This window comes from Calonectris borealis, chromosome 21 (assembly GCF_964195595.1).
Source record: "Calonectris borealis chromosome 21, bCalBor7.hap1.2, whole genome shotgun sequence".
Taxonomy (NCBI): Eukaryota; Metazoa; Chordata; class Aves; order Procellariiformes; family Procellariidae; genus Calonectris; species Calonectris borealis.
The window spans coordinates 12,901,008-12,920,877 of NC_134332.1; the positions used below are offsets into that span (position 1 = coordinate 12,901,008).

The 19,870-nt window shown below is 36.7% G+C and overlaps 1 protein-coding gene across 3 annotated transcripts in view; it reads left to right on the forward strand.

The window, feature by feature from the left end:
* The window catches only part of RALGPS1 (Ral GEF with PH domain and SH3 binding motif 1), a 128,456-nt gene that overhangs the window by 91,752 nt on the left and 16,834 nt on the right, over positions 1-19,870 (forward strand). For all 3 annotated transcript variants that reach the window (XM_075170926.1, XM_075170923.1, XM_075170924.1), the window contains 2 exons: positions 1,205-1,298; positions 9,916-9,983. In XM_075170926.1, coding sequence (XP_075027027.1) covers positions 1,205-1,298; positions 9,916-9,983 — 162 coding nt within the window. The remainder of the gene's footprint in view (positions 1-1,204; positions 1,299-9,915; positions 9,984-19,870) is intronic.

Sequence of the window (19,870 nt, forward strand, 5' to 3'; positions counted from 1 at the left end):
ACAGTCGTTAAATTGTGTGTTAAGCTTTTCCACATACCTCACTTGTTGATGAAGTGAGAAACATGAGGGGACTGCTTCTTTTTGTTAACAAGATTTTACTCTAAAATTCATTTCTGCAATTCTAGCCTGTTAGTGAAGCCTTATGTCAAGAAATGTGCTGGTTTTGGGGTCTTGACAAATACTGAGCATACTGTTGGTGACTTAGCATGACTTTTCATTGCTTAAACATGAAACAAGCTGGAAAACCTTGAGAGCAGCTGTACAATTAAATAAATTCAGAACATTTAAATGCTACAGTTTTGGAGAGTTTTGAATAGAAAAAAAATAAATGTTAGCTTGTGAGAAATTGTGTATGCTTAAGTATCCAGCCCTTGTCCTTTGTTGTCAACTTCGGTATTATAAAGTATTTAAAGGTAGGGACTAGGCATAATAATGTATGATTCTGAATAGTTAGATTATTCAGCTATAATGTTCTTATTTTGAGTTTCATTTTGTCTTTGAATACCTTGAATGACAAAGAAATCTCATCATTTCACTGACACTTTCGTTTTTACAGTTTTGGCGGCTTCCTGCATTGCTATGCATTAATTTTGGGTGCTTTTGTTAAAATCAGAATGAAAATTAAAATATGGCCTTGAAGAAACAACATTCTGGAATAATGAGTGCCTTTAAAACAGTGTTCTTTACAAAAGCATAAAAGTTAAGTTAGATACTACAAGGTGTGTTCCTGTCCATGCACCATGCGTCAAAGGATTTTTTTGTCATTCTGAATTTACCGTCTTTCTTTCTTGGTATTCAGCATTGTAATTTTTAAGTCTCTTCACTTCATGTTCATATAAGAATCATTAACAGCCATGGGTGCAGGCTTTAATTTCTCCCAGAACAATGAGCACAAAACTGAAGCAGGGTTTGCAGCATATAACTCTTTTCCACTTGTGAGATAGCATATAATAAAATCCACTAGTTTTCATGATGATGAAATGCATCTGTGTTTTCTTTAACAACTGAACATCACTTTTGCTCAATCAAATCTTTAACAACTTCTTAGAGTCAAAGTAATATTTCTGCCTGATTTATTCTTTAGGAAGGTTCAAATTCTCTATTTCCATTAAGATAATCATAAGAACCAGAAAAAAAACCTGAAAGAATAATTAATTTTGGATTACATGAATGTTCATCTTTTTTTTGTTTGAACACTCCACAGATCATCTTACAACATTGCCCCACGTGCAAAAGTATTTGAAGTCTGTCCGTTACATTGAAGAACTTCAGAAATTTGTAGAAGATGACAATTATAAGTAAGTACTATTCTCTTCTTCAGGTTTGGGGAATTTAATGGAAAGATCACTTGGCTGTTAGTTTGATTAAGAGTTGAACAAAAAGCCATTGGCTGAAGATATTTTGCGGTTTGTCTGGTGTTCATAGTATTTTATTAATGGAGCTGATAATACCAGGATGCCTGAGTAAAATCCAGAATGATAGTCTTCCTTTATGACTCTAACCAGATTTCCAAAATGAAATATCTTTGTAAAAGTTAAAAGCAGATGAAAATCTAGTCTTTATTCTATTACATGATGGCTGTATTCTGAGAATTTTGTTCAGAAACCCTAAAACCATCTCCAAGATGTCCAGGATTGACTTTATGCTCTTGTAAATAATACATTAAAAACATCTTCCAATTTCAAATTACTGTTTTTAATAAGCTGGTACTTAAGATATAAACCTGACAGTTTTGGGGGTTTAAGCATGTTAAAGCAATGCTTACAAAAGAGGTGGAGAAGAGCTAACCCACACAACGGTGTGCAATAGACACCATAGAGCACATTGGTCAATATGTGAATGTGCTCCTGTTAAAGGAGGCAATAATCCCTGGCCAATAATTCTGAAAGAAGTAGCACATTAAATCATAGGTCTAGCAGCAAGGGTTTTGAATAACTCAACCAATGTAGATGCAATGCTATATAATTAGCTATTGACAAATATAGTACCTCTAGTTAGGTGAACAGAGTTAAAAGTATTCAAGGCAACCAGATGCTCAGTAATATGATGGTGGTAGGAAAGATTTTAGAATATGTTTTGGAGATCAAGGTTGCTAATGAACTTGTTTAAAATCAGTCTTGTTACCAATTTTATTAAACACTTCCGTTAAGAACTTTGTCTCGGAATTTGTTTGTACTTAGACCATATGCTAATAAAACAGTGTTGGAAGGGTTTATCGAAGTAGAACATGATTTGGATATCACAAAGGAAGAATCAGATGGCCTGATGACTAAAATGAGTGACACAAAAATCAAAATGTTATGTATTTGTTCTAACAATAATTTATGGTGTTGATCAGTAGATGTCTGTCAGAAGTGAGATACGGCCAAGAAAAGACAAATTCATCCCTACTCCCTATCAAATATAGTGTTTCTATAAAAAATTAAATCATTAATACTGCTTCAAAAGGAGCTGATGAGACCTTATGTGGAGTACTGTACACAGCTCTGGCCATCCATGCTTAGAGTGGGTTTAAAAAAATGCTGGTGAATTTTATTCAGGTGAATAAAGTCTGTTTTGTAAGAACCAGTCTTAAAGAACTAGCTTTGGCTTTAGCCTAGAAAAGGAGACGTTTAGGTAATAGAATCAGTATGTATAAACACAAATGGGAGAAAATAGGGAGGGAAAAGAGCCGTTTAAACTAAATTGAATGGTAGCACAAAGATAAATGAATACAAAAATTTAGAAGCTAAATGTTGAAATATGGTTCCTAACCATCAGAGTAATGGAATTCTGGAACAGCTTCTTAATCAGAGTAGTGAGACAAATAATTAAATAATTTTAAGTTGAAACTTGATCAGTTAATGAAATGAAGGCTACCAGTTAGTGTTTGTGAAAAGAAAAGAGCAGATTCAGTGAATCAGAAGACTGTGTATTACTAGTGTGGGGTCATGTACATGTGAGCATAAAGAATGACCTACCCTACCCATTCTACATCTCTCTGCAATTATAACTGATATTGCTGGCATACAGATACAAACTCCTACTGAAACGGTTCAGGAAAAGAAGGTGTCACCATATCAGAAACAAAAAACCACATATTTGACCATTGCATGAGTCAAGTGATTTGTTTTTGCTCTTCCATTTTGAACATAACTGCAGTTTGTGATAACTCCAGCTGCCAAAGCTGTTCCACTTAGCTCTGGTTCAGGCCACTGTGCATACAGTACTATTCCTCAGCCAAAACTGCGATATGGATTGTTGTGATAAATGTGTGTGGAACTTTGCTTTTCCTGAGAGAATAATTCTAAAAGTAAAACCATTCAGACAAGGTATTCTTTTGGAACTTCTCCAAGTATTATCAGGACATACTTCAAATAGAGAGAAAATGTCCAAAATTTGTCCCCTTACTTAGGGAAAACTTCAGCAAAAGAAGCTGAACCAGCATTGGGTAGTTCACTGCAAAAGATCATACTTGGCTGTGGTTTGATAGGTTTGTGCTTTTGTGTCTGGTTGATCACAGATACTAAGAATAGTGATGTTTCTGTAGGAAAATTATTTGGAGAAAAAGATTGTGTGATGTTTTTGTAGCAAAATTTATCTGCTTCATGGAATTAGAATTTCTGCCAGAGTACTGATGATAGAATGCGTGTGTTCTTCCTTTTCTCAGTCTCATGACATTGTATATGTTTCACATACACAAATAGACCTGCATTGTGCAACAGATGCGTATTGAACATTAGCATTGCACACAGCCTTTTGAAAAGGTCAGGCAGTCCAAGACTTGTGTTAAGGGTAGTTTGAGATTTAAATCTCAGTGTTAAAATTTAACAAATGGTCATTATTTACTAATTTCCCACATACTTGCATGCTTCATTAAAGTCGCGAACATAGAGCAAAATTAAACTGAGTAGTAGTTGGTAAAGGTGAAGAATTGTAGTTAGTATAGGCTTTACAGCTCCTGGATTGAATTCAAGAAACTGGTCATGTTGCTTAATTTGATTTTTAGATGGAGTTCCCTGATGATACATCAATGTTAACATTATATATACAATAGCTTTCATGAACTGTAATATCTTAGGAAAAATAGATTAAACAAGTGGTTTCTATAAGTATATGATCCTATAACATAATATTTGGAAAAACTACAAGTCATGAGTAATTCCAGTTTAAATTTGAAAATCATTTTAACTTCAGCAGCAGCCTTGCTGATAATGCTGGAAGGTATTTGATGTGTCTTAAAGATCGTTTAGTAGTTTTTCTTTTGATTTAGTTAGTTATGAGAATATTTAAATAAAATTTAGCAGTTTTATTTCTAGGCTTCACTATGGCAAGGAAAAACTGGACTGAAGTCTCAAGAGGTATTAAAAAGAGGGAAAGATTTGCTTCTTAGCTTAGTAAAGTTGCTGCAGTTTATATACATTGGAGAACTTTGACCTTTTTCTGTCATGTTTCTTTCATCAGAATAAAGCTTTAAATTAAAGTCTGTATTCATCAAAACTCATCACAAGTACCCTTAAAGAGAACTCTCATTCCTCTTCCATCTTTGTATTTGATAGGAAGTTTTTGGATTTTGTTTTGAATATTTGATTTCACATTTTCCTCTCAGTTTTCCGTAATGGATCTTCAGTTTCATAGCATTTTCTGGTCCCACGTCAGAAGAAACCGTAAGCCTTAAAAAGGCAAAGAGTACTAAGTTTTTATAGTGGGAAAGAATCTCCTTTCTCTTTCCAGTGACTGCTCTTTTTGAGCCAGGGACAGCATTAGTGTAGAGATATATGCTTGACCTTTGGCGGGGAGAACAGAACTATCTCAGTACCAGGCTGTCAGGGAGAGAAGCTTAGATATTTGCCCTAAAATGTATTGGCAGGATCCCAACACACGTTTCGCCAAATGAGAACCTCAATTACTCTGAAAAGGGAAATTTGGCAGGCACTTTATATAAACAAAGCTTTTCTCTACAATTTTTTGTGCCAGTCCAATTGCATGCTTTAGGTTCGTGCTTGTCGGCAAGTAGGAACACTCCAGAAAACCCCTGACAATGATGTCATATCCTAAAAATAATAGATCTTTCTTGCTCAGCCCGTGTACTGTTCTCTGCAGAAGCTGAGAAATTGTGACGTTAGCTAGTTACAAGACTAAGGGGGCAAAAATAGGACTTAAAGCATCAGGATTCCTTCCAGTTATACCCAAAATGTATTGCTCATCATTATCTCAGGGCATCACTGGCAGCCAGTGGGCTTTAGAGATACCATGATGCAGCTGCTGCGGGGTCTTCTTCCTCCCCCAGGAGCATAAGAAGCGATCTGAGGAGAGTGCTTGTCCCCAGGTATGCAGTTTTTCCCTGAGCTAGACAGCGCTATCCAAACGTTGTGGCATCATGCCACACCCTTTCCTAACTTGCCATGCCTTGGTATCATTAGGTCAGGCCTGGTATTCTCCACAGTTGTTCTTGGTCTACATTGGCCTTGGTGTTCTCCACAGCTGTTCTTTGAGTAAAGCCAGTTCGAAGGCTATTATTTGTATTGCAATGCTATCTGGGCAGGACAATCGGGATTGGAATCCCGTTCTGTAGGCTGCTATCTATACATATGATTCAGTTCTTTAGAGCATATTAGGCAAGACACTGATATTCCAATATACTAGTAAGATGATTTACAGAAAAATCAGTTCAAATTTAGATTGTTAGGCAGGATGGTATGGGAAAGCATCCAAGAGAAATTAATAGGCAATTAAAACATTATACTGACTCGTAACAATGACGGCGCTATAAAAGTGCCAGCTGCACCATATTGGTTTTGGGCTTATGGTAACAGGAATTGTATGGCAGGTGCTTAAAATATTAGTACCTATAACAGTGAACCTTGGCTACAGTCCATCTTAAATAGGCCTCCCAGGCAGTTATATTCCCTGGACCTTTTCCTCCAAGAATTGTTGTCAAAGGCAGGGGTAGGGACAAACCTTCACTGTTAGTCTGAGATTTCTACCGATCCAGTGGCCATATGGATCAATAACTGTAGTTGTGACTTGGCTGCCTCTTCCACGGGACATTCTTGGGGACAGTGAAGCTTCCAGAAACTGTTGGACCTACTGTTTAAGTGCTACACAGGCAACCCAAAATGTTCCAGGTGTGTCAGACCCGTTTTGCTTCGTACAACAAATACTGGTCAGAAATGCCCTGAGCTTTGACAGCTTTGAGGACTACACTGCTTTATTGCAACTTAGATCTTCCTTGTCTCAAGAAAGATGCATAAGTTTTGTTCAACCTCCTCATGGAGCAGCTAATTTTCTTGTTCATGTAAGGTTATTCTCTGTCTTCATTCACTTCCTTAATATTAGGAGAATTGAGTAAAGGTAGCTTTACTGTCCTAGCAGATCTTTCATCCTGTACTGGAGAGCATACTCACATGAAACAGAACTATGTTCAAGACCGGCTACCTATTTTATTTTCTGCATTATGTTAGGTTCCTCTTTTCCTGCTTATCGGGAAGGTTACTCTTAAATGAGCTATCTGGCGGCACTCGGTAGCAGAGTGTTATTTAATGATGAATGTTGGTTGTAAGCACATCAGGCGTCAAAGTCTGCAGAGACGTACTGATAGATTCACACTAAGCCTCTGTGGGGCCAAAGATTCTGACTCTGTGAGTGCTATTTGGGAGGCATTGCTCACGCTGAGGGAATAACTATATGCACATGTAGTGAGGTGAGAGCAGATGAGCATGCATGTGCATGCATGTAACCTGTGCTTCTTAGTGGAAAATGCAGTGTCAGAGGAATTGCAAAAATGAATTTGGGTGGTGACAAACAAGCCAAGACTGGTTGAAACTGTACTGACTGTCAGTATCTCTTCTTTGAAATAACAATGGTTTTGATTGTTTCCAGCCTTCTGGGAGAGAGAGGGAAGAGGAAAGTAGGTGGTCCAGGCATGACATCTCATTGTCAGAATATATTCCCTTTTCTCACAGTTTATTTTAAATATTTTGTTAAACATGTCAGCATGACTATTTTATATTTACCAAAACTCAAATTTAGGCTCATAGTTATTTGTTGTTCTTTTAATAAAGCCTGTATTTTCCTCAGTTGAATAGCTAAATTGCATTTTTGTTATTTTGAAAACATTGCAGAATTCTGGCATCATTGAAGTCAATGACCAAACTGTCAGAGACTTAGCAAGGGCTAAGATTTCAGAGTGTATTTTAACATAATCAAACAGATAAACACCATTATCTAACTTTACATTTTCTGGAGAGATGACCAGTGGAAAGTGATGTAATATCATTTTATAGCACTGAAGACTCACTTGTTGCTCTGTCAGTGAACTTTTAAGTGCAGCACACACCACAGGTGCTTTTTAGATTGTATAATAATACCATGCCTCTTTCTAAAGCCTTGTTAAAAGCATAAAGGTGTTAGGTCTTACTTTCTGCTGTTGTCTTCCCCTTTTCTTCTTTACAAGAGTATTTTTAAACAGAAAGAGACAAATAGCATAGTACAAGTAGTTGCATGGAAGTTGTCAGATGTTCTTGTCACTAAAGGTATAAGAATGCTCTTGCCTTAAATCTGATAGCAGGTCATGGCACTTCCCCTCATGTACATATTTGTAGGCAGTATTTCACCTGTGCTGTTTTTCAAACATGTAAGAGTTGTACTGGGTCTTGGAGCTTGATACATAGTAAAGTAATTAAGTTGATAAAAAATGTAAAGTTGGACCAGTGATTTGTGGCCGCCTCAGGTGGGTTAGGTAGTCCTGCCACAACTGCTCTGAAAAATACCTAGTTCTGTAAATAGTTGTCTGAAATGATAGACTGGACCTGCTTAATGAGCACAATTCAGTTCAGCATGCTTAAGAATAATAGTCTGTAATCCTTACATACAGATTTAAATTCCTTTTAGTCTAACAAAGCAAGAAATTTTCAGGAGGAATGCATTACAAATCACATCATTGTAAAAGGGAGAAACTGTTTGCTTACATGGACTGAATTGCAGTCATATCTTTTTGCAAATGGGCTTATTAGACAAATGTTTCCACAGTGACCAAATAAATTGTGGCTGTTGCCACAGGGGACTAATAAAACCGAGTAATTTATTTGATAACAGGATAAGGAAAGAGCATCAGAGATGAGTTCCTTAAAGCTCGCAGAAACTAAAACATGCAGTTATCACATGTGGGGAGGGATAGGTAACAGGTCCCTTGTACAGACAGAAATAGAAGAAAGAAATTAGCAATTGTGGAACAGTGACGGGTTAGCAGGAGAAGGGCTGTCTGCTTCTGTTTGGATAACAACCGTTACGTGAAACAAGTTGAAATGAGTGTTCTGTTTTGCACAAGGACTTTGGTTCGTCAAATAGGCGCTAACCCAGTATAATGAGCTTAATACCCAAATTTCTCAAGATCTGTAAATAGCACAGTTCCGCAGGAGATTCTTAAAACCAAAAAATTTTTTTAAAAAGCTTTCTGTGCAAAAATCAAGCTCACAGCATGGGAACAATAAGCCTCTAATATAGTGAGGAACAGATCAGCCTTAAAAATGAACAAAGGAGTAACTACTGTGCAAGGGATTCAACTGGAGCATTTCTACAGGCATGGAAGATAAATTTCACACTATTTACAGGGAAAGACTTCATTAAGTTTTTTTGCCATTTTTCCATACTGAAAGGAATTCCCATATGATTAACATTTGAATCATGCACTGAGTTATATTACTGTAACTTTCTCATTGTTGGCTTCTAGGAGAGGCTGTTGCCCCTTCCTGGTCATGGAAATCATGTTGACAGAAAGAAAAGATAGTCTGGAAAGGAATGATTCATTACCTACTTGAAATACTTTGGATAGTTAAAAGAATCTAGTACTATCAGAAGAATAGAAATTCTAAAACATGAAAAGGGACCATAAGTTTGTTAATTAACTTCACACTAAAACATAGTTGACAATGTTTGAATACAGTGGAGAATGGACTGGAAGGCATTCCCCATAAAACTGTGTGCATGAAAGACAAGGTAGTAAGGAAAGTGATAGTTAAGCCATATGTGATATTTTGAAATGCTGTCATACGTTCCTTCCCCTCCCCGCCCCTTTGCGTGTTTTCATCTAAAGTTAGAAAGACTTCCACTGGTGTTTCTATACAGCAGAGTACTGCAACCTGTAGCTCAAAACCTTCACAACTTTTTTGCGTGTTTAATGCTGTGCAATGACAGCAGTTATTTCCTTTGGTTTTATGCCTATGCAGTTAAAATTTACTTAACATTGTAGTGCTCCATACTTTGTTGTCAAACTGGTACAGAACAAAGGACCCATGAATGTCAAGTTAAGAGTGCATAAACTTGAGAGGTGGCAGAAGTCATATGCACTGGAAGATCAAGACGTGTTGGAGTGCTGAGATAAGGCAACAGTGAGGCATCATAAAACACATGGAGTGAGGCAGAGGGGCATATAATATTATAACTTTCTTCTAATTATCTTCTTTTATTATTAAGTGTTGGTCACTTTACCCACTTATGCTCCTTTTCTATAAGTCATAGTAACTAATATTTCTAAACAGCTATTTCCACATAATAACAGAATAAATTCACTTTTCATGCACAGAGGGAATAAAATGTTTGCTATTAGGTTTGTATCTAAATTTACTGACTTTTGGAGTTTTTTTTTTACCCGGTGAAAGACTATATGAACTTACGTTTTTACATTGATAGGGAGTATAAAATACCAATTTCCATTTCTGTTTTCATAGGCTTCCCTCACAGTTTCTTTCTTGGATCTAACAGGTAGTGATTTACTTGAAAAATCTATTGTTTTGTTACATAGCAAAATAAAAAACTACACTTCCAACAAAGTAAAATTCCTGCTTACCACTGCCAAAATAATTACTTTCTTCAGTTTCTTTCAAATTTTATTGAGAAAATTTTTTTGTTAATTTCTCTAAAAACTTGTTTTTCCAGATTATCATTAAGAATTGAGCCAGGTAACAGCTCTCCTCGACTGGTTTCCTCCAAAGAAGATCTTGCAGGTATAAAACTTCATTTGAAAATTTGAGTAAGGAAATAATTTCAATAACAGAAATCCTCCACTGAAGTATATGGGAAAACCCATTTTATATCAGAGGGGTTTTGGAGGAATTAATCAGTTTCAAATATGGGCTTTTGTTGCAATTACAGAATTATCTTGTAAGGGCTGTCAGAAAATTGATGCCTTTCCCTGCAGATGCCCAGTTTCAGAGCATCCTTGGTCCAGAACACCACTCCTCTGATAGTTGTAAAAGATCTGATTTTTATTGCAGATTTTTACATAGCCAGCTTGTACTTGGGTTAGCCCTGTCCTTTGTCTTAAATAATTTCCTTCCTTTATGATATCCACTGTCAGAGGTTCTTACAGTAACAAATTCTATCCCACATATCAAGATTGATTTCACACATATCAGCATTCATTTGACTAGGCAAAACAAATCCATTGATCTTAAATGAATGAAAACAATTTGATTTCAGAAGTAAGATTTAATTTGCAGAGGTTGTAGAGGAGGGATGTATGTTATTTGCTTTTCTGGAGAACAGATTTACCTGGGTGGCAAAGAGGTGCGTTTTTATTAGTAGGTTTCACATTTTTAATAGGTAGCATTGGACTTTCCTCTGCTGAGATTAAAAACCCAGCTACAGCAGAGTACATCTAAAATTAATTGCTGGAATTGACCAGCGTAAATTGCCAAGGTTATCAGTATCAATACCAAGTCTTCCATTAACCCTGCTACCATATCAGTCTCCTGAGGGACCATGATTCCCAGTAATATTGCTGTAAGCTTTTTTGTCCAGAAGCCAGACCTGGTAATTCAGAGGTGTTATCAGTAGCATGAGTCATCAGTAAAGATTGCTGACTTGTATATAAACAATTCCAGTTCGAGGGGTAACACAGGGTGTTTGTTAGCATTGGAACAGAAATTAGATTGTGTCATTTTTTACAAATGCTTGCATTTTCATTATTAAGTGAAGAAGGAAGAGCGCTCTTTCAGTACAAACGAATCAATGCAGTGAATAACATAGGAAATTCTCCTTTCAGGTTTCTGTGTGAACTAACACATAAATTTGAGACAATTTCATTGTGTAAAGTGGGAGGACAAAAGATTTGTAATAGCTTTTAGCAATATCTAAAAAACTACCGTACCATCCTTAAGTTGACCAAAACAAATCTGCTGTACCAACACAGTTTATTTCTATGAGCAGACTAAACAAACATCAGACTATGTGAAATGTACTCACTACTATAGGAGCCATTATCTCAAAAGCTCTTCTATTTTAATCTCTTAAACCTAAATGGCCAATTTTCTGTCTCATTATGTTAAACCATGTGTGAATGTAAAAAACCCAAGGGGTCCAGACTACATCTGACAAGCAATTTCATTTCACATTCAAAATGTCTTTTCTTCTCACCAAATGAGGGAGAGACAAAGTGAATGAAAGAGAGAAAGAAAAAGGAAGATGCTACATATGAAAGGAGAAAAATAAATAAGGGTGTTTTTCCTCCGCCTCCAAGCTCTTTATGTTGGCTGCTGTGAAACCCTTTCTAAGTGTCAAATGGCCAGTCATTTATAAGGGCCCTCTGGTTTGTCTCAGGATTGTGATTGCTAATCCCAGAGTCAGATAAACATTTGACCTGGTCTTCAGTCCATACAGTTCTAAGGAAAAAGGAATAAAATCTACTTTATAAATCTATTTAAATAAAATTTCTTCCAAGAAATAGTAAGTTGGAAGAAAACATGTCTTCAGGAATGCACTCTCCCCCCTCCCCCCCAATGCTCAGTATTATTAATTGCTGTGTAAAATGTAAGGAAGTAGTTCACAGGAGGAATTTTTTTTTTAAACTAGATAAGTTCAAAAGGAGTTCTTAATTAACACTTTCTTTGTACAGACATGTATATTGGGTCTGGCTGGGATGGAGTTAACTTTTCCCATAGCAGCCCTCATAGTGCTGTGCTTTGTATTTTTAGCTAGAAAGGTGTTGATAATGCCCCAGTGTTTTGGCTACTGCTGAGCATCAAGACTGTCTCTCCAAATCCACCCCCTCCTCCCCAAAAGGGCCAGTAGGCTCGGGGTGGTCAAGAGGTTGGGAGAGGACATAGCCAGGACAGCTGACCCAAGCTGACCAAAGAGATATTCCATACCATATGACGTGCTCAGCAATAAAAGCTGAGAAAAGGAGGAGGTGGGGCATTCGTTACTAAGGCATTTGTCTTCCAAAGCAACCGCTGCGAGGGCTGAGGCCCTTCTTCCCAGGCAGTGGTTGGACATTGCATGCAGCCTTTGCTTTTCTTCAATAAACTGCCTTTATCTCGACCCACGAGGGTTTTTTTGTCTTATTTTCGCCTGCCCTGTCCTGCGGAGGAGGGGAGTGATTGAGCAGCTTGGTGGGCACCTGGCAGCCAGCCAAGGTCAACCCACTACATCATGTAATACTTGATTTTGCTTTTGTGAGGATTTGCTTTTTCATACTTGAAACTTAAAACTAAGTCATTGCCTCTCATATGATTATATCTTACATATGTAAAACAGACATATGAGTGAACTTTTTTGTTTTCTGGCTTTCACTTTGTATTGCTCATGTTTAAATGCTTTACACAAGGTTTTTGATGTTAACATTTCATCAGGATGATTGTGGAAGTTCTAGCTTCAGTCATAGCAGCATAGCATGTGATCATCACCAATACTTTGTAATTCTTAATCAAGGGCTTAGACTTTATTAGATCTATAATGGAAGGCAATTAAAGATACATTTCCAAAGTTGGAAACAAGAACTTTGAACTGTCCTGAGGCAGGCAAGTAATACGGCTTTATACTGCAGTGAACTCAGCTGGAGTCCACAGATATTGATCGGGACAATGTTCAGTAGTACCTACTCAGTTGAATATGTGATCGTATGGTAACTGACAGTATTAGGACAATGTGAACTTTCCCCTCTGAATCTGCAGTGCCCCTATATACTCTGTAAGGGTGCTTTATTCAGAGTGAGAATTAATATGATTACTAGAAACCAAGTCTTGAGTCATTCCTATTGCTCCATTTTTCTGTTAGTATTTCCTTCAAAAGCTTGACACGCTTGTGTACTGCTGTATTTCTTGCTCAGCTAGAGAGTTCTCACTTACTGCCAGTTAGACAATGAATGCCACCAGCACTTTGTAATACCCACATTAATTTTTCAGTGACCTGCACCTATGTGGCTGCAAAAATGCTACTAAAGGGAATCCAGTTTAAAAAAAAAAAATTCCTGGAGAAGGTTAGTTAAGTAAGTTAGCATGAATTCAAATTGAAATTTAACCAAGCATGAAGGCAATAATTTATTGTTTATTTCATAACATTAATAAATAGAAATATAGCCGTATGTTATTCTTGAATAATTCCGAGCTAAAATACCGAAATACCAGCAATGACATATTTGATCATGGAGAATTAAAAATAGCACATTCGAAGGTATTCGAGTCACCTTTATTTGGATTCAAATTATAGTTTGAGGTTATTTCCACTTCAGCCATTGTGTGCCAGGAGTAAATCCTTTGCAGTCAGCAAGCTATAATGCTAAGAGTTGATCTCAAAATACTTTAGGCAGTAACTTAATGTTCCAGTCAATAGTTTAAGGCATAGGAGTCTGAATACAGTGATTTTAAGGTAAAATAAAGGTTCTTGGGCCATAAGGGCAGTCATCAGTTCTCCTGATAGTCAAAAAATTAATACGTTGCCAATAGCACTAAGTCTAGAGTTCTGTGTGTGACATACTGCCTTCTTATAGGTTGCCATGTGTTTCCAAATATGGAGAAAAAGCTCAGTGTTGTGGTAATAATTCCAAAGTCTGTAATGGACTTAAGTGCAGGGAATAGTGTCGTCTTCATGTCCTAAAGTATAATTACTTGTGTTGATGATGGAAATGGAGTTTCCTTCCCAGTGTTGTGACTCTATCTTCTACCCAACTTCAGTTTTCTCTCTTTCAAAAGAAGATTAACAGTTTACTCTAGCCAGGGACATTGTGGGTTTCTTTTTTTCCCCTTAAAGTATCTTTATGAGTGTGAGGCTCAATAAAAACAGTTAAATCCTTCAATATTTCTATTTGCAAAGTACTGGAGAAAACCATGTGTCCATTTTCCACTTTGGTTGCCAACTGGTTTTCCAGTAAATTCGAACAGGAGGTAGACATCTGATTAAAATGAATGTCTCAGAACAAGCTATATTTTGTATATTAGTGGCTAAGATGGTCTCATTTAATTACCAAATGCATATATAATTGTGAATAGTGCTTTCACAGGAAGATTTCTTGCATTCCATAACGCTGCAGATATTCTTGTCTCTTGCAAGTAGCATTTAAAAAGGAGCTTTAAACAGTTTAATTGTATGCTTTTAGGAACTGTGTGATTCACACAACTTCCTTGGCAGCAACTTAAGTCTGTTCATTCTGCCTTGCTATGGTTTGAGAGAGAGAGAGGGAGAATGTAGCTGGAGAGCTTATAGTATGCTAACTGTTCACAGTTTCCAGTTGAATTAGCTGTAAAAGACATCTGTGTTCCTGCATTATTGGCTAGGAGGTGCCCAGCATTTATGGTACAGCTCTTAGATTGTTTTGGAAGGTATAACTCAATACGTTTTCCCAGAACAAAAGAAAAGATTTAATGTAATATATGGTAAATAAGTTAGCCTTCTAAGCAACTGAAGTTCCCTAGAATTTGCACACCAAGTGTAGCTCAGTATAGAAAACTTTATGCATGTTCTTTATCATCTTACTGTTTTGAAAAGTTCAGGGCGCAGTGCTAATCAGAATATAGAAAATGGTTACTTGTTCTCTGAAATATACCATGTTTATCCTGTCTTGGAAAACAATGTAAAAAGATAGAATAATGTTAAAATAATTACCATATCTGGAAAATTGTATCTAATATTAAGTGATTCAAAGACTGGTCTTCATGATTCCGTGATTTTTAACGAACCCCTGCATTAAAGTTAGCATTTAGAAGTCCTTTTTAGCAACAGCCAGGCCTCAGCTGTCGGCAGCCCTTATTTTGGGGTTTTTGTTATTCAATAGTCAGGGATGGACCCTCACTGCCTCCTTTTTTTTCCAAGTAGGTCTTGGTATAGTTCTTGAGAGGAGAATAAGTAGACTAGGGGTTTTATGTTACCGCCCTACCAGGAATCTGGAGTAATCAATCTGAAACAGGTGTATTCTCTTTTTTATTGGGGTAAAATTCAGCCCATTGTGGTCCATTCAACTTTGACAGTTGCTAAAGAACTTTTAATATTTATTTTAATTAATTAGAAGCAGTAGATTTACTGGATGTAAAGTATGTGATATGTAGGAGTTAAAAATGTATAAAATGTAGAAACAGAAGGAGGAAAGACTGGGATGTTTGCACATTTGTAACCCTCTGAAAGTAAGTATACTACACTAGTGACATCTGTACAGCAGTCCCAGCATTTTAGAATAAAAAAACCCCACACCATCATTTTCCGTGTAAACACTGAGTTTGACATTTAGTTTTGCCATTTGTTTTACTGGTTGCTTTGGCAACTAATAAATAGTTTGTGCTAAGTGCTTTAGCAGCCAATCATTCTGGAAATGAGGATTGTCTAATCCTCCTGTGAGTGCTTGGTTATTGCTTCATGTGCATAGTGTCTGCTTTTCTTACGCTGTACTTAAGGTAGAAATGGAAGAACTAAGTTTTCTTCACAAAAGTTTACAAATCATCCAGAAAAATTTGCTCTTTAGTTTCAAACTTATTTGAACTTATTCAAACTCATTTCCAATCTCTTCCTCTGTGATACTTTCCCTATTGTTACAACTCATTTGAGTATTTTTGAAATAAATTAATACCAGACAAATGTGTGGGATTCACACGTTGTTATCAACCACTAAATCCAGCCAGAATTAGTGTGCTGTGGTTTTTTTCTTAACAGACCAAAGCTTCACAAAAATTGTAAAGAATATTCTGTCAAAGCAAATAGAAAGTTATCAGGGAGAGAACGATCATGCTCAGTTTTTAACTTTATCACTTTCTATTATTTTCTGTGACTTCCTTACCAAACAAGTCTCTTGAATGTCCTAGTTTACTGATGCTTATTTTAACTACCAAGCTATTACTCCCTAGGAATGTTAAGAACATGTAAAACAGCCAGAGGACAAGGGGCTTTTCTGCTCTGGGGTTTTTTTTGTCTCTTTCTTCAGAGCAGTCACCTGAAATAATTTCTGCAAAAAGTTATTTTTTTGATGGATTGGTTAATGTATTTTGTTGAACGAAAACTTCAGAGTTTCCCTGCAGCTATGCTCTCACAATGGGTATGTTTTCACTACCAATATGGATGTCATCCAAGCTCATGCACTATCCTGCAGATCCAGCTGCAAGAAATTCAGCATTTTTGCTGAAGTGTAAGTCAGGGTTCTGCACATTCCACTGGTGCAGTATAAGTAACACAAATGCTGACAATTAGTGATTCCATAAAAGTAACACCTGAAATTGAAAGTATCACTTCTATTCAGGAAGCATTTGAAGGAAATACACTCAAGTGTGCTTACTGTGCATTAGAAATATGGTTAGTTGTACTTGATCTTGAGAGAGTGGCACAGACAAAAGTACCCCAGCTGGTTTGCTGTTGCTGTTGTCTAACTATATTAAACTTGTGATCTTACCTGTACTGTAATTTCATTTTTCACTACATTATTAACATATTTCTACAATCCTGCTCTTGGAGATACTGGATTGAGTACTACCGGGCAAACTCCTCTAAGGTCCATTTTGTATGTTTTGACGCTTCATACAGTAACATCAACAAACTCCCCTCTGTGTCCACATCACTTAATTGGTCCCTTTCTGGCAATTATAGCAAAAAAAGTAAGCCAGAATTGAATGGTCCAAGACTGAGCTACTTCCTCACACATGGATGCAGGTATTTCATAACAGCAATGGAGACAGGGTGAACGGAGCTGCGCCTGCCTAAGCTGTACTTGCCCATTAAGGGACATTAGTATCCTGAGATAACAACCCAGCATGATTCACTGTTATACCTAAATTTATGGGAAGAAAAAGAATAAGTTAATATGCTCATGTGATTGAAAGTTCTCTTTTTCATAATTGTAGTTATTGATAGACATTGCAGAAGATGGACATACATGTCAGTGTTTATTCCCTCACTGCAAACCATGCTTTTGGAATTAACCTTTAAATTAGTGGGTTCTGTTAATGCAAATTTGAACATAAAGCAAAGATTGCATCGAAGGACAACCACACTGTGTATCTATTCCAAGCATTTTTGGAACCAGTGGGTGGTAGCATTTGTAAAAAACAACAAAAAACCTGGGCCAAGCTATTCTTGTTACAGATTTGAGGAGATATATATGAGACAATAAGGGCTATGAAGAAACATCTTCTAATAAATTGCCTAACAGGTGTTTTCTGGAGTCCTGTAAACATAAAATAGGGTCTGAAAAATAGAACCTGGAAGTAAAGTGAAGCAAAAGAATACCACGTACCCCAGGTCTCTCTCTCTCAATCTCCCATTTTTTGTTTGCTTGTTTAAGAAATTTGGGATGGGAGGTTACTTGCACAAAGCAAATCAGTTGAGTTTGCGGGAGGAAGGAGGTGTCCACATCATGACTTTTTTGGATTACTAAATGAAGAAGTTTGTTGTTAGACTTCTTTAAGCTGTCCTCTGATTATTTAGGAAAGCAAATCTGCATATTTCACCCGAAAATCTTCTAAAGGCTGTAATAAAGGAAGGATCATTGAGAAGTAGAAGGGAATCAAGAAAAAAGAACAAGCTGTAGCAGGATAAGTGCAAGATAGAAATTAAAGAAACTGAGAATGATTTGAAGGAAAATGTAAATAGATAGCAGGATGTTCTTTACACATATTAGAAGTAGAAAGCACTTGAGAAAATTGTGGTTCATCTGGATTGTCAGTGAAAGAAAAACACTTAGAGAAGGAAAGGACAGTGCAGCAAAGCCAGACAATTTATTTGCAGCAATCTTAATCGTGATTTCTACTGAATGTTTCCCTAGACTTAACATATTCTTCTTAGATGCAAAAAATCAAAAGAGAATGAGGATTTGTGGAACGTTAAAAATATAGAGTCTGGAATGAAACAGTGAATTAATCTTTTTCGTCCTATGATACTTCTAGAATTGGAAATTCTTGATTGTCAAAGTAGACAGACTAATATTATATACCAATTATTGTCCTTAGGGAAAAAAAAAAAATGCACTGCAGAAGAAGGTTTCCAAATTACTTTTTATAAATGTATCTGTACTTTTGCTGTTACGTAGAGTGGAGGTGGAGATTAGAATAGGACAGTAATTACAGCAACAGGGATCATGTGGCAGAAATACAAAATCCTGTTTATGTTCCCTTTACTCCCAGGGCCTGGTATTAGAAATAGTTGATAGTCCTTTTGAAAAAAAGAGTGCTTTCATTCAATAACCAAAATTATCTTCCTGACCTCTGCAGCAACAGGCCTGTGCATACTGTTTCCAAAGTGAGCAGGCAGGCTTCAATGTGTCTGACCAAAACACACTCTTTTTTTTTTTTTTTTTTTTGGGGGGGGGCGGGGAGCTTTTGTGGGTTTGGGGGGGCTTGGAGAGGTGCAGCCAAAGACTCTGATTCTTGTTCTTGGTTTGCTCTTGTCTGAGAAGCAGCCATAACATACATGTCTCTTGCATGTTGTATGCATTAATAGGCTTTAGTTGAATTGTAAAGCAATAATCTGAAAATTAAAACTATGCTTTTACAATAGCCGTCGTTCTAGATTTAATTTTTTTGCGTCATTCTTGATTCTGTGCACAAAATTCTTCTTAAGTTCTTTATTGTGTGTTTTGTAAGTAGGTCTTTCTATTTGAAAGTTTTAATTATCACCCACTGACTTTGGTTACAATGGCAACAGAACAGTAAAAATTTACAGCGAAGATTTAACTAGAGAGTCTGTGGCTTGGAATGTCTTTAAGTTTTAGAAACAGAGCTAGTAAGTATCAGTTTTACTTGTTAGCTGCTCACCAAAAAATAGTAAGTAGTTGAGACTGTTTTACCTTTCTGAAAAATCATTCCTTTTTTCAGCATATAATATGCAACTCATTTTCAGTTTTCTGTTTGAATGCCTAGTATTGGTTTATTGATAGGTTTTTAGTGGAGAAAAATTGTGAACTGTAACTCCTTCACCCTGTTGCTTTTTTTAAAAGCTCTGGAGACTGTAAAAGTTCACATGTTCTACTGACGGATTGCAAAAGTAACATTCATTTATAACATTTGAAGGATTATTCATGGAAAAATTATGCAAAGGAAAAAACAGCGAGATCCTTTGGGATATGTGTAAACTTTTCCAAATGTTCTTGCCACAGATTTCTGAACAGCACTCAGCTCACTCTGATGAAGTTGTCTCACGTTCCCTAACGCAAACAAATTTTTAATAATGTTTTAATATTTTTATACATTATTTTTGTGCATGTCAGCATAGTCTTGAAAAGGATGCTGAGAAATAATGAAAACCAAACTAACCCTTGTTCATGCCAGCTGACTGGAAAATCCTACTTAAGAGTGCTTTGTCTCCATGAAAGGCAAAATAACAGAATAGCAATCATGGTAACAGTATGCACTAGGAGTGGAGCCAGGAGAGTAAAGAGGAGAGTTAGCAGTAGCAGATGACTTCACTTATTGGAAAAAAAGGGGCAAAATAACTCAATCTCAAATGAATTTAAATATTGGAATTTTGTTATCAGCAGTATCGGGCATAGCTTCCCCAGCTAATTGCTCAGCAGTCTGGTATGTCCATAAACATCCCTTAGTCTGTGCAGTTTTCATCAGTATCTCACCACTTACCCTTTTTGGCATGCTTCTTGGCACAGGCTCTGTTGTCTCTTACCCCTTTACAGAAATGAGGTCATCTCCCC